The following is a 14,588-nucleotide window of genomic DNA, read 5'->3' as shown; positions in this document are numbered from 1 at the left end:
ATGAGTAGCATATGGGAACCGGTATTAAGGAAGGATAGGAAAATATTATATTTATAAGCCCTAAAATTCACTCCATAATTGCCCACGGGTATACGGCGTTGTGGTTAATAGCGCGAGCTACTAACCCCAAGATTCCGAGTTCGATTCCAGGCAGTGACCTGAATAATAGTAGAATGATAGACCTGAGTAATAAATAATAATAATAATAATAACAAGAACGTCGAAAAATACCTTAAGGAATGAGAACTCAGGTTCGAAATTTTCCCCAAGACAACTGATGAAGGCTGGAGGGTATATCAGCCGAAACGTTGTATTAAGTATCCGTTAAATGTAAATAATTCCTCATCTCTTAAATATAGAACTGTATCAACGAATTATTTTAATGTGCTCATCCTGTTGCTAGCCCAGTTACTGCGATATTTTTCATGAAATAACATCTCTTATGGCCTTGCTGTGTTAAAAACACAATAAATATCACAACAGCACCAATCGAGAGTATTCGATGCATTTCGTCCTTTTGTATCTGACACAGTAAGTCCATAACAAATGTTGTCTCAGGACAAGTACTGCAGTAATTGGCTTGTCGATAATATACATACACATATAAATGCGATACTTAAATGGCTAATTGAAATGTTTCAGTTAAATTCCTTTCTTTCTGTTTCTTTCTAGATTATTTCCTTTGTTTGTCACCGTATTATTCCAGAATAAGAAACGATTTTCTTGACTTTGCACGCATCCAGACGTACGATGTGTCAATCAAAGAAACGGTTCGTCCTAATAATTCCATATTCATCAATTTTTAAACCTCTTTTATTCTTCTGTATTTTCTCAATTATTTCGTTAACGACAATGATTTATATTTTCTATCACTTGGCTGAGATGATAGTATCCGAGAATGTTCGATATATTTTTATGCTTAGCGGTGTTTCATCTGTCTTTATGTTCTAAGCTCAAAATCCTCCGACGTTGACTTTGCCTTTCATCCTTTCGTTGTCGATTAAATAAGTACCAACTACGCATTAGGGTCGATGTAATCGACTTAATCCCTTTGTCTGTCCTTGCTTGTCTCCTCTATATTTAGCCCCTGTGGGCAATAAAGAAACAAATATTAATAATATGCATTATTACAATAATCCCTAACATATCGCAGAGACTTTCGCATTATATGATAGTGATTAACCAGTGGAATCTTTTGGATTGTATAATCCCTAATGTGAATCTAACTTCCTCGAATTGACACACACACACACACATGCAGTTAAGTATGTCTGGTCATAAAGTGACCAATGGGTTCGCATCCATAAAGCTATTAGCTCTATAGACGACTCGTCAGACTTATATGTATATATTGATGTTTAAATAACATGTATGTATGAATATGTGTGTCTTTCTGTCCGTTTGTCTATCTATCTATCTATCTATCTATCTATCTATCTATCTATCCATCAATCTATCAATCTCAAATGTAATATTTCTCGTTTTAAAAGGGTCCCAATGGTGAAATTGAATACATTGTCACTTATAAAAAGCTTGAAGCTGCCTATTTGAAAGCCAAAGAAAAGGTGAGACTAATATAATTTAAAATGAACAATATAGATTGAATACCGCATATTAAGATGATAAATATATTTACCTACAGTTACTTCTCGGCGATAACGTATTTCTTAAGTAAAATACAATATTATTGTTTCCTAATTAATTTTTTGCTTTAAAATATCTTTATAATCGTCGCTTAAGAAATATTATAAAAGCGCAAATAAATTTACGAAGTTGCGCTGCACTTCTGGCAAGTAGGAATTTTTTTTGACAATTTATCCCATCACTGTACACATAGATATTATATAAAGATACAGAGCATTAATATAAGCAGTCAAAGCAATACGTATTTCGCGCGTGGTTGGGGTTTGTATCCTTAAGGGCAGAAGTCTTTCTTTTATGAGAATGAAGGGGACAATAAAAGTCCTGCTATATATATACATATATACGCACACATATACATACGCGCGCACGCACACACACACACACACACACACACACACACACACATTGTATTCCTTTTAATTTTGACTTGTTTCAAGCCTTAGAATGCGGCCATACTGGGGCACTACCTTGAAGGGTTATAGTCGAACAAATCGACCACAGTACTTTCTTTTAAGCCTGGTTCTTATTCTATCGGTTTTATTTGCCGCCGAACTGCTAAGTTAGATTAAGTTTGTAGAAACTTCGCCAACAGTGAAAGTTTGGTGACACATCGAATTAAAAGTATTACTTTTCTAAAAGACCAATAGTAATCTTTATTGTTTTATTTTGGTTATCTGCTCAACTCAGTATTTTGTCATTTTCATATTCCTTCTATAATTATAAACGCGAAATTCTGTCTGCCCGTCCGGTTGGGACCCCTACATCTCAGTCTACATTTGCTCTTCATAGACATAATATACTGTTTTGTAATCAGGATGATCCCGGGATTGAAGAACTGCCCTTCATTTGATTCTTGAAAATTCGACGTTGTGATCAGGTGTGGATCAGGATTTCTAATATGCTAACAATTGAAAATTCAAATTTTAAAAGAACGCCAAAAATTTGTGAACTTACAGGTTTTTCATTTCAACTGAATTTAAAGTAACGCCATATTGGTAGGGTACCAATAAATGCTTCATTATTATTGCTCTCTTTCGTTTTGGGTCACAGGCCCACTTAACCCTCCGCACGGAGAAAGCATATAAATTCGCACGGAGTGTGGCTTTTAAGCTTGTTTTGTATTAATTTAGATTCATATATAAAGTGGACTTCGTTGCTTATATACGATCAATATTTATCACTATTTAATTATAGAATAAAAAAGGGGTTGAAACAGCAGAAGATGGAGGGGGAGGGGGCGATGGGCCACATAGCCCTGAACAAAGAGAGTGCTCAGTGACACCCCGCGATAATGACCGCCAAGGCGTTGCCGCGGAGAATGACCGGCTACATTCACTGCAGCCACTCCAACTTGCGGGGCTTATTTCTCCAACGGGCTGCCGTTATCCCTATTTTGTGGAGGAAATCGGTAGTACGGGGTCCTAGAACATCTGACGTCTCGAAGGCGACCGACACAAGCTAATAGCAACCGGACAGGCCCCTGTGTTTATTGATTTTTTGCTGCGTGGCTGTCACTTAAGAAAGTTTGCTGAGAATTTTGGAGGAATCACAGAACAGAGAACTATTCTGACATCGTGAAAGAGCTACTGACATCATACAAGGCCTTGGGATGCAATATGAACCTAAAAATCCAGTTCTTGAACTCACCTTTTCCCTGCAAATTTTGAGGCTGTCAGTGACAAGCACGGCGAGAGGTTTCACCAGGACATTCTGAACATGGAAACCCAGTATCAAGGAAAGAGGAACTCTTCTATGTTGGCTGATTATTGTTGGTCACTAAAAAAGGACGTTCCAGAAGCTAAATACAGTCGAAAACCATACGCCTCTACGTTTTAGAGCTAAGTTTCGTTGTAATATCAGCCTGATTTTTTAATTCATGAAATACAATTGCTTAACAATTTACATATGCTATCAAAGAAAAACTCTGACTTAGAGAAAATAATCTGGAAACACACTTGAATTCTGCAGATAAAATGCTAATTAAGTTCACCTACTTTTGTTTGTGGGACAAAATTTTTCATTAATGCTGTTGACCAATTGTAATTGTCAACCTTATTTCTGCATTAATACAGTACATTTATTGTATAATTTAATTACTCTGTCACATAAAAACCATGCCTGATAGAAAAATTCTAAAAACAGATTCGAAATCTGCGTCAGAAAGTCCGAATTTTGTTGACCAGTGTAACAGACGATATAAAAGTTGGTTGGTTGGTTGATTGATCTCTCCATTCACGCTTTATATCGTGCAGAGAGTGGGGATAGGGGGGAATAATAGTGGAACACTACACACACACATGCACAATTAAAGGGAAAGAATCAAAGAAGCAGAGGAGGGGGAAGAGGAAGAGTGGAAGTAAATGGTGAAGTAGTTATGGGAAGAGTTTATGCAAATGATTAATTTGTTTTATTTAATATTATTAAATATTTTTGTTTTGAAAATTAGTATTCATTACGTTAATCCAGATAAGTACCAAGAAATTTGATTAAAGTTAAAATCCTTGTGAGTGGATTTGGTAGACGGAAACTATAAGAAACCTGTCGTATGTATGTATGTATGTGTGTGTATATATATATATATATATACGCATGTATATGTATACGTATGTGTGTATGTATGTATGTATGCATGCATGTATGTATGTATGTATGTATGTATGTACGTGTGTGTGTGTTTGTGTTTTTGTTTGTCCCTAACCATCTCTTTCCAACCATTGTTGGTTTGTTTACGTACCCGTAACTTAGTGGTTCGGCAAATGAAACTGGTAGAATAAGTGCCAGGTTTTAAAAAGTAAGTACTGGAATCATACTTTCATTGTTCGACTAAAACAAAAACTTCAAGGCGGTGCCCCAGCATGGCCGCAGCCCAATGACTGAAACAGGTAGAATGACGATAAATATTGTAGGCGTGTCATATTTTCTGATATATTACCGATGGTGGGAAAGGTATACCCCCAAAGTTACTCCTCATTTGACGGCTAACTCTCTCTCTATATATATAGTCTTTAATAATCCTAGACGCTATTTTAAACTTCAGGGTTACTCAATCAAAGGTATATTAGTTATCAACCCGAATAATCCAACTGGACGTTTGCTGCCGAAGAACGAAATCGAAATTATTTTTCAATTCGCTAAAAGGTAAGTGAGATTTGCTTAACAATAACCTAATCACCCATTTATCTATTCAAGTATAACAGTTCGGTAAAGATCCATCAGACATATTTTACTCATGTGAATCTTACTTTAATCGCTTCATTAAATAACGGTTTCAAATTTTGGGACATGGTCAGCAATTTTGAGGGTAGGTGGCAAGTCGATTACATCGACCATAGTATCAAGCTGGTATTTATTTTAATGACTCAGGAAGTATGTAATGTGAAGTCGACCTCGATGGAATTTGAAGAAAAACCGCAAAGGGGTTTTACTGATGCTTCAACTAGTCTGACAGCTCACCCCCTTGGTTGCTTCATTAATAACGCTTTCAGATTTGGCACAAGGCCAGTAATTTTCAGGGGAGGAGACAAGTCAATTACATTTACCCTAGTGATCAACTGGTACGTATTTCATTGACCCCGAAAAGATAAAAGGCAGAATCGACCTCGGTGGAATTTGAACTCAGAACGTAAAGTGTCGCCAGAAATGCCGCTGAGCATTTTGTCCAACGTGTTAACGGTTCTGCCAGCTCACTGCCTTAATACAACATAATATATTCATCCATCCACCCATCCATCTTCTCCACTCACTATTCCTGTTATAGTCGTTGGGTTAGAGTCCTCAGTTCTATCAGAAACAACCGTCAGTAAATTCTCAGGTTGGATTCCACAAGATGACCAACTGAGACTATGGATATGATCCAACCACTTCGTTTTTGGTCTATCCTAGGTCTCCTTATGGTTGGCTCGGCTTGAAGAATCCGTCTTGTAATTATTTCCTGTGACGTTCTAATCACACATCCATAGTACCGGACTTGTGACTTACCGCAATAGCACCAACGCTCATGGAAGTTCGTTAATGACTGAAAGATTACGATCGCGAATACAAACGGCCGAAATGAAGTAAAGTTACACTACAGGGTGCATAGCTCAGAGTTCAGGGAATCTCTCCAAGTCGAGCCACTACTTCTCTGAAATGAGGGACTACATATTATAATAAAATTAAAAAATTAGTAGTATTCTCTGTCACGACTTGCGTTCGAGAGTTACAGTTTAAACATCTTTAACTATGGAGCGAAATCAAAGACAATCGAAGTCTAAAATCATGAAAGTGTCATGACAATTTATAAATTTATGCATCAAAAGAGAAAGAACATTTATAAAACGTAAAGGGTTCTCGCTAGCATTGTAGTATTTAATTATATTAATACAATTACTTTACATGGCATATGGTGTAGTGTTGTGCTGAGCGTCATGCTAGGTGGTGCCAAACGGTATTCGGTTATAGTCTGTCTTCAAATCTAGCCTTGATAGCTGTTGCCTTTCATTATATCCGAGGACAGATATTTGAAAGACAACATCGAACATAAACGGATTTAAACATCAATATTGTCGATATATACTGAACCACAAAAGAAACGTTGCACACATACTAAATAGAAACCGGTTTATTAATAGACTGCTATAGCATTGATTGAAGAGTACTAATTTAAAAAAAAAACGATCTTTCCTAATGATAAAACGCCGTTTCTTGAAATATGTTTGACGTCACATGGTGTCATGTGATGACGGAATGTCCTGGATCCAAAGAGATGAGCTCAATATCTCGTGTGACCACTGTGAGTGTTGATTACCGCCAGGCATCTTCTGTATATTGAATGCACCAAACAATTGATGAAGGCCATGGGGATAGCAGCCCACACTCTTTTAAAACTTGCAGTGAGTTATGCCGCATTTGTCGGCTTTGGACGGATATCATTTAGCCATCTTTGGATTTCGTCCCACAGGTGCTCTATGGGGTTCAAGTCCGGACGCAGGGCAGGTCATGGCAGTGTCTGGATGTGCTATTGGAGGAAGTCAGTTGTCAACCTGGCAGTATGGGTACAGACGTTGTCTTGTTGGAACACGTGATTCCCATGACGGGAAAAATATGGCACAATGTGAGGTCTCAATACTTGGTCGATGTAGCGAGCAGCAGTTACTCCATTGCCCCAGCCTTGGCCGATGTTTTGGAAGACCACCAGTCCAAGTTTTTGTTTGAGTGCAATCCCGCCACATATCATGATACTCTGTCCTCCCCACGAGTCTCTCTCTCCACCACACAGCCATCAGCATGACGTTCATCCCTTCTTCTCCAAACCCTAACTCTGCCATTGCCACAGAAATGCAATATCGACTTTCGTCAGGGAAGACTACAGTCCTCCACTGCTGATATCGCCAGTTCTGACGTTTATGAACCCACTGCAGACGTGCCCGTTGATGACTATCTGTGAGAATGGCCCCTAGCCGGACGTCGACAAGACAGATTGAGCGATCCCAGTCGACAGCGAACTGTCTCTGCACAAATGGGTCTGTGGTGAGTCCCTATGGTCTGCCTAGCTGATTCAGTTGCACTCCTGCGAGTGCTGTAGGTGTAAGTGGTGATCTTGACGTGCCGTTGTAACCCTTGGTCGGCTACTGCGTGGGCGATTATCCATGCTGTTTGTGGAAGTGTATCGTTCCCTCGGTCGCTCAATTGTCCGAATACTGCAGTTCAAGTCATTAGCAATGACCCATGGACGTTGACCAGCATGGCGACGTCCGATGGCTTACTCCTGATTTCGTGTCAGTCTTGGCATGCTTGCTGCGTTCGCGGAAGGAATGACAGGCTGGTAAATTTGAGTGCTTTTTATACCCAGTGAGTCGACGTTTTGTACGTACATCATGATTTTCATAAAGATGCGTTCGCGAGTATTACTATGTTCACGAAAAGTGAGCGTGTTCGAACCCTACAAGCAATCCTTGTGTTTTCAAAGGAGAGTGGTGTTGTGGGTCAGTGACATCTTCCTGATGTCAAATTACCTAGAAATGTGATATAATCTATATAATCTCAAGATCGTGTGTGAAACAAATGCTCTTTTACAGTGCAACGTTTCTTTTGTAGTTCAGTATAGAAGCCAAGTCAGTCTTAGTGGAACAGATCTATGATCAGTGATGTCCCAGCCGTTACTTTACATTTTACGTCTTTTCTGGGTAAATATCATCTAATATAGTCTTCCTGATTTAAACCGGTAATATATGATTTGTTGAAAATTTGGTTGCTATTTTTCACAGATGGAAAAGCTGTATAGAGGCTTCTTTTACTGGGGTATATTCAGCAACTAAATACCTACCACTACATTTTCAAATCATGTCAAAACAAGAAATCGTTTAGATGTTGTCTATTCAGTAGAAGAGGTAACTGTATATAGGGAGAGGGAGGAAAACGAACATATTTGGAAATGTCGATGGTTTCAAGTTTATATTTTGAAAAACTTATAATTTATTGTTCCTAATCTGTGAATTCCTTTGCAGTTTTGACCTCCACGCCATATTTGATGAGATCTACGGGTTATCGATATTTGGCACTGATGCAGAACCAATGAGTGTTTTGTCCATGAATATTCCACAACCGACCAAAACACATGTCCTGTGGGGATTCAGTAAGGTAAAATACTTGAATATTGTTATAAGAAACTATTGGGTGATTCACAAGTTGAACTGTCTAAGGTAATTCCATTGATTGTAGTTGAGAGTCGTATTTGGGTAACATAGGATATTTGATATAGGTTGGGACGAAGGTTCGATGAGCACGAAAAATAATGGAAAAAAGTCTGCAACGTGGGATTTATTGACTTACTTATTTGTCGATTTATTTATTTATTTATTTATTTATTTATTTATTTCTTCTTTAATTCTTTTACTTGTTTCAATTATTTGACTGCGGCCATGCTTGAGCAACACCTTGAAAGATTTTAGTCAAACAAATCTATTCCAGGACTCATTTTTCAAGCCTAGTACTTATTCTATCGGTCTTTTTTGCCGAACCGCTAAGTTACGAGGACATAAACACACTAACACCGGTTGCCAAGAGGTAATCGGGGGAAAAACTCAGACACAAAGACACACTCACTTAGGTATATATATATTCGATGGGCTTCTTTCAGTTTCCGTCTACCAAATCCACTCACAAGGCTTTGGTCGGCCCGAGGCTATAGTAGAAGACATTTTCCCAAGGTCCCACGCAGTGGGACTGAACTCGGAGCCGTGTGGTTGAGAAGCAAGCTTCTTACCACACAGCCATGCCGGCGCATATGAGCCACGCCTACACATATGACCCACGCCTGCTCCTATTTATTTAGTTTCTATAGCAATCGGTAAGCAATAGAGCTGTTGGTCACGAGTTTCTAACTGACCAGGCACTGTTTATCTCTATGTCAGACAGTAGTAATAGTAAACAATTCAAGGGAATTTCGTTGTAAAGTACCAGTTTTTCCGGGGTTTTTTTGCCGATGTTTATAGCCTTCTCCGATAACACATACGCACGTATACGCTCATATATACACCTGCATGAATATGTGTATATATGACAGGTTTCTGCACAGTCTCCATTTAACAATTCATAACCATAACATATTGGTCGACTCGAAGCTATAGTGGATAACACTTGTCAACAGTGCCACGTAGTAGGATCGAACTCGAAATCCCGTATATAAAGTGGTACAAAAGTGGCTGAAATATTAGCCAGTATTGATCCTTTTCTATGGTTGTGTAACTTCACATGTTTTATAGCGCTGAAAGATTTTTCTTTCGTGACGATGGTTTAAAGATCAGGAAGATATTTTGAAATACAGATATCAAAAGCAGTCCTATGTTTAAAAAATGTAACTTCTTCTTCTTCTTGTCGTTCAACTTTATGTAAACTATAATCGACCATTTCAAAAATTCGTTCCAAGCGTGATCATGTTGCCATATTTTAAAAGGGTATGATGATGCAGGACACTCCATCATTTAATATATTCACTTTTATGTAAGACAGCAATAGTAATTTGAAGGCAATTTAGTTGCTATTTCTAGCAGGTCGAGTGACTAAATGCGGTTCCCTCATTGCTTAGTATGATAACTCCTTGTGTTATGTTAGAAGCACGAACTAGGAATCAATATAGCAGATCTGTTTTCACTTTAAACTTTACCATTGAAGCAGGTTTCTGAGAAAGACATGACAAATTTGATGCGTTTATTTATTTATTTATTTATTTATTTATTATTGTCAAAGGGTTAACCTATTGATTAATATTGTTTTGTAGGACTTGGCTTTGTCAGGTTTCCGATGTGGAGTACTGTACAGCCAAAACGACAAACTGCTCAGTTTCATGCGTAAAGTGTCTTTCTATTCTGGAATATCCATGGTAGTTCAAAACTTGCTCACTCGTTTCATTGAAGACATTGGTAAGTTTGACGGTAAAACATTTAAAGATTTTTTTTATATATAAATACGAGATTTTCCCTGACTTATGCATGTATAGCCTACGTATCGTAGTGGTAATTTTTTTCAACAATATTTATTGCAAAACCACAACAAGGTGGCGAGCAGGATGTACCTGTACCATCGAGCACTAGAATCGATGTAATCGACTAACTCCTCCCTCCCTCCCCCAAAATTTCAGGCCTTGTGCTTATAGGGGAAAGGATTATTTCAAAACCACTAAAGGAGCAGAGCTGGCAGAATCATTAGCACGTCGAGCAAAAATGCTTAGCGACGTTTCTTCAGATTCTTTATGCTCTCAGTTCAAATTCCGCCGAGGTTGACTTTGCCTTTCGTCCTTGCGCAGAATATTAAAAAAGTACCAGTTGAGCACTACATTCGATGTAATCGGCTCCCCCTTTTCATCAAAACTGCTGACCTTGTGCCCAAAATTAACATTATTGTAAAACGATTACAAGGCGACGAACTGGCAGAGTTGTTAGTACATCGGACAAAATGTTTTACTGCGTTTCATCCGGTCCTTTACATTCTGGATTCAAATTTCGCCGAGGTTGACTTTGCCTTCTATTCTTTCGGGGTCGATGAAATAAGTACCATTTGAACACTGAGGCCTTCTGCCAAAATCTCATTGGAAACCACATTTAATGAGGCTTCGTAATGTTATTCGTAAAATTTAGCTTTAAGTACATCAAAATATTCCGCAAAATATATCTGCTCCAATTATGACGTTTTAAGTAATAAATATAATTATATACTTACTGCAATAAATGTTATTTCTATAGAAATTGTTACAGGGTATGTTCCTGGAAATTACTGAACAGTTGCTTAATTATCTTTTAGAAATTGGTGTTTAACTAAACTCACGAACTGTTGTGGAATTGCTGTAATATACTATACACATTAATTGCTACTGTTACGTCTAAAAAATATTCTTTTTCTCTTTAAAAAAAAAACAAATAAATTATTATATACTTGCCCATAAAAAATATTTTTTAACAAAATTGTTATCCGTCATTTGACTGGTAACTTTGAAAGTACACTTTTGCCACTGTAGGTAACATCAGGAAATATGGCATTCATGTAATAATCATAATTATAACTTTTTTTATACAAAATGATGACAGGAATACTACTTTTCAAAATATCTTACCTTAAAATAAAATAAAATAAAATAAAGCAACATTCCATAGATAAAAAGAAATCAAAAAGAAAATTAATCACCGTGTTGATTTTATATGATAGAAGTTACGCACACTCACCCGTGTGTGTGTGTGTGTGTGTGTTCTGTCTTTATGATTCTTTCTCTGCTACTAAGTACCAGTCAAATACTGGAGTGATGGTATTGACTAGTCAGCTTCCCAGAAAAAAAAAGTGGTCTTGTGCCTAAATTCGAAAATCAACTAGCATGTCATTTCATGTGATATAGATTTTAGGAGTTCTGGTTTATATTCAGGAGCTTTGGTTTACTTCTCTGCATGGAAACGATGAACAACTACTCTAAATTACATGATACCAGGACCGCTATATGGTTTTTGTATTTGACTAAATCAACACAGATTAACTTTCTAGATCAGAGGTTCCAAACCATCGAACAGGGGACCAGTACTGGGCCGGTGATCATTTGGCACCTTGCCGCACAGAGAAAAAATAACAAATTATTACATATTATATCCATATTATTGAGTATCCTACTCTGCAAGATGCTTTTACATTATATGTGTATTATATACGTAATATATATGTAATAATCAAATTATATTATATGCACTTCATTGTACTTTCTTATACGCGTAGTCTCCCGGTCCGTGGAAAAAATATCGTGAACGAAACCAGTTCGTGGCGCAAAGAAGACGAGCGATCGATGCTCTACTTTATATAACTGGTTCAGCCAATTCGTTTCTTGCAATAAAATTTTCTTAGAATGACTTTAACTTTCATTTCTTTTTTAAATACTGACATAAAGAACTGATGTTAATCCAAAATATAATTCCTTTTCTGAATGTTTCTCAGCCTTGTGCTCAGACCAAATATGTCTTTCATGTTATAATTTGATGTTTGCTTGTTAAAGTGAATGTTCAATTCAATTTTCAGACTGGTTTAAGAATATTTATTTCCCAACATTAAGAGAACGAATGAGCGAAACTTATGAAATGGCTGTGAGTCAACTAGAATCTAAGGGAGTAACAGTGTACCGTTCCAGTGGAGGGTTCTTCATTTGGGCAAACTTCTGTAAGGTGAGTTATATATAAAAATAAAAATAATAATAACTCTTTTGTTATAGACACACCACCTGAAATTCTAGGGTAGGAGATAAGTCAATTATATTGACCCAGTGCTCAACTAGTACTTAATTCATCGAGCTCGAAAGGATGAAAGGCAAAGTCGACTTCGGCGGAATTTGAACTCAGAACGTAAAGACGGACGAAATGTTGCCAAGCATTTTGTCTGGCGTGCTTAAATAATGATAATAATAATCCTTTCTACTATAGAGACAGGGCCTGAAATTTGGGGAGAGGGTTTTAGTCGATTACATCGACCCCAGTACTCAACTGGTACTTAATTTATTTACCCCGAAAGGATGAAAGGCAAAGTCGACCTCGGCGGAACTTGAACTCAGAACATAGCAACGGGGGAAATACCGCTAAACATTTTGTCCGGTGTAGTAACATTTCTGCCTCTGAACAACAACAACAACAACAACAACAACAACAACAGCAACAGCAGCAGTGACAACAACGACAAAAACAATAGCAGTAACAGCAGCAGCAACAACAACAATAGCAATAACAAAACAACAACAATAATAATAATCCTTTCTACTATAGGTACAAGGCCTGAGATTTTGGGTGAGGGGGAAAGTCGATCGTATCGACCCCAGTACATGACTGATACTTAATTTATCAACCCCGAAAGGATGAAAGGCAAAGTCGACCTCAGCAGAATTTGAACGTTAAGTGTTTCGTCCAGCGTGCTAACGATTCTGCCAATTCGCCGCCTTAAATAATAATAACAATAATAATGATAATAATAATAATAATAATAATAATAATAATAATAATAATAATAATAATAATAATAATAAGAAGAAGAAGAAGAAGAAGAAGAAGAAGAAGAAGAAGAAGAAGAAGAAGAAGAAGGGAAAAATGCTTTCTAATCGATGTATCAATACCAACAGGCGATAACATTTCTTTAAAAGAAACGGAGAAACTTTCAAAATACAAAGATTTGAAAATAGAGGCAACTCGAATGTGGAGCATAAAAAGAAACAATTTTTATTATAGTCAATGCAATAGGTACGACAAAAAATCATTCAGACAAATACATGACAAAAACTCCAGGACTTACAAGTATATATAGCATACAAAAGGATAACAGGATACCGAAACAGATGCTATATGGGGAACTTGTTAGTGGAAAGAGACCCCGGCAGAAACCAATGCTGCGATTTAAGGACTGTATCAAGTCCTCATTAAAGGCCTGTGATATGCAGGAGTCTGACCGGGAGAGCAATGCCTGTCATCGCCACAGATGGAGGAATGCAGGTTAAGGAGGAGTTCGACACCGTTGAGAGAGCACGTATTCAGCAAGAAGAGCTTAAGCATACTGCTCAAAAGCGCACTGCAGGTGTAGTGAATGGAGAAAGCTTGATCTGCAATGTATGCAGTCGTGTATGCTTGTCAAGAGCAGGGCTCATTAGCCACAAACGGAGCCGCAAATGCAAAATATAAGTTAGTCCTAAAGCGCACAATGTTCATAACGGTCAGCAATGGTCTTTCTCGGTCACGAGTGGACGGCCATCATCATCATGTATGTATGTATGTACACACGCACACACACACACACATACGCACATAAACGCACGCATAAGCGTCAGTTAAAGCGTTAATGCTATCACCATATTCGTTATTCATAATGTTCTTAAATAGTAAAACAGGTCCATATTTATAAGGTAATACACACCGCCTGGAATCAAATCCATATTCTATATTTGTAATCACGATGTATTACTGCAAACACAATGAGAAATCAATATACCAACGTACAAATATGCCATATTCAAATTTTATTTAACAGCTGGAATTGTTCCTCTTCCTGTCTTCAATAAAATTAAGGTCAAACTCATTAAGCTAATGATTTTGTTTCTTCTCATAGTGATGATAATTTAATTTAAATATATATTTATTCGTTTTACTTTCTATATCTAGTACGAACGAGTTCAATTGATTCTTATAGTAATAGTCTTTAACATAATTCAACTTGCAAAGCTTCTTCATTCTTTCTTGACAAGAATTGAGCCTAAAATTATTAATTTGATAATCAAGAGAATAACTAGTTAAATATTTATGATCACTATATTCCGTTAGCCTCCACACTGACATATATAAAAAAAGAAATATGTAAATGTATTTATAAAGAATATTTCATTCATTTCAGTTTATGAAAGAAAATACTTTCGAATGTGAAATGGAACTTTTTAAAACTTTCTTCGAACACAAAGTTTTCTTCTG

The 14,588-nt window shown here is 37.1% G+C and overlaps 1 protein-coding gene across 1 annotated transcript in view; it reads left to right on the top strand.

The window, feature by feature from the left end:
• LOC106867535 (1-aminocyclopropane-1-carboxylate synthase-like protein 1) overlaps positions 1-14,588 on the top strand; it is a 51,547-nt gene that overhangs the window by 32,950 nt on the left and 4,009 nt on the right. The window contains exons 7-13 of the mRNA XM_014912433.2: positions 673-770; positions 1,491-1,565; positions 4,682-4,782; positions 8,130-8,262; positions 9,902-10,043; positions 12,172-12,314; positions 14,515-14,583. Coding sequence (XP_014767919.1) covers positions 673-770; positions 1,491-1,565; positions 4,682-4,782; positions 8,130-8,262; positions 9,902-10,043; positions 12,172-12,314; positions 14,515-14,583 — 761 coding nt within the window. The remainder of the gene's footprint in view (positions 1-672; positions 771-1,490; positions 1,566-4,681; positions 4,783-8,129; positions 8,263-9,901; positions 10,044-12,171; positions 12,315-14,514; positions 14,584-14,588) is intronic.

The sequence above is a fragment of the Octopus bimaculoides genome, chromosome 5 (genome assembly GCF_001194135.2).
Source record: "Octopus bimaculoides isolate UCB-OBI-ISO-001 chromosome 5, ASM119413v2, whole genome shotgun sequence".
NCBI lineage: Eukaryota > Metazoa > Mollusca > Cephalopoda > Octopoda > Octopodidae > Octopus > Octopus bimaculoides.
Note: the sequence above shows the minus strand (reverse complement) of the source record. Positions and strands in the feature narration are given on the sequence as shown.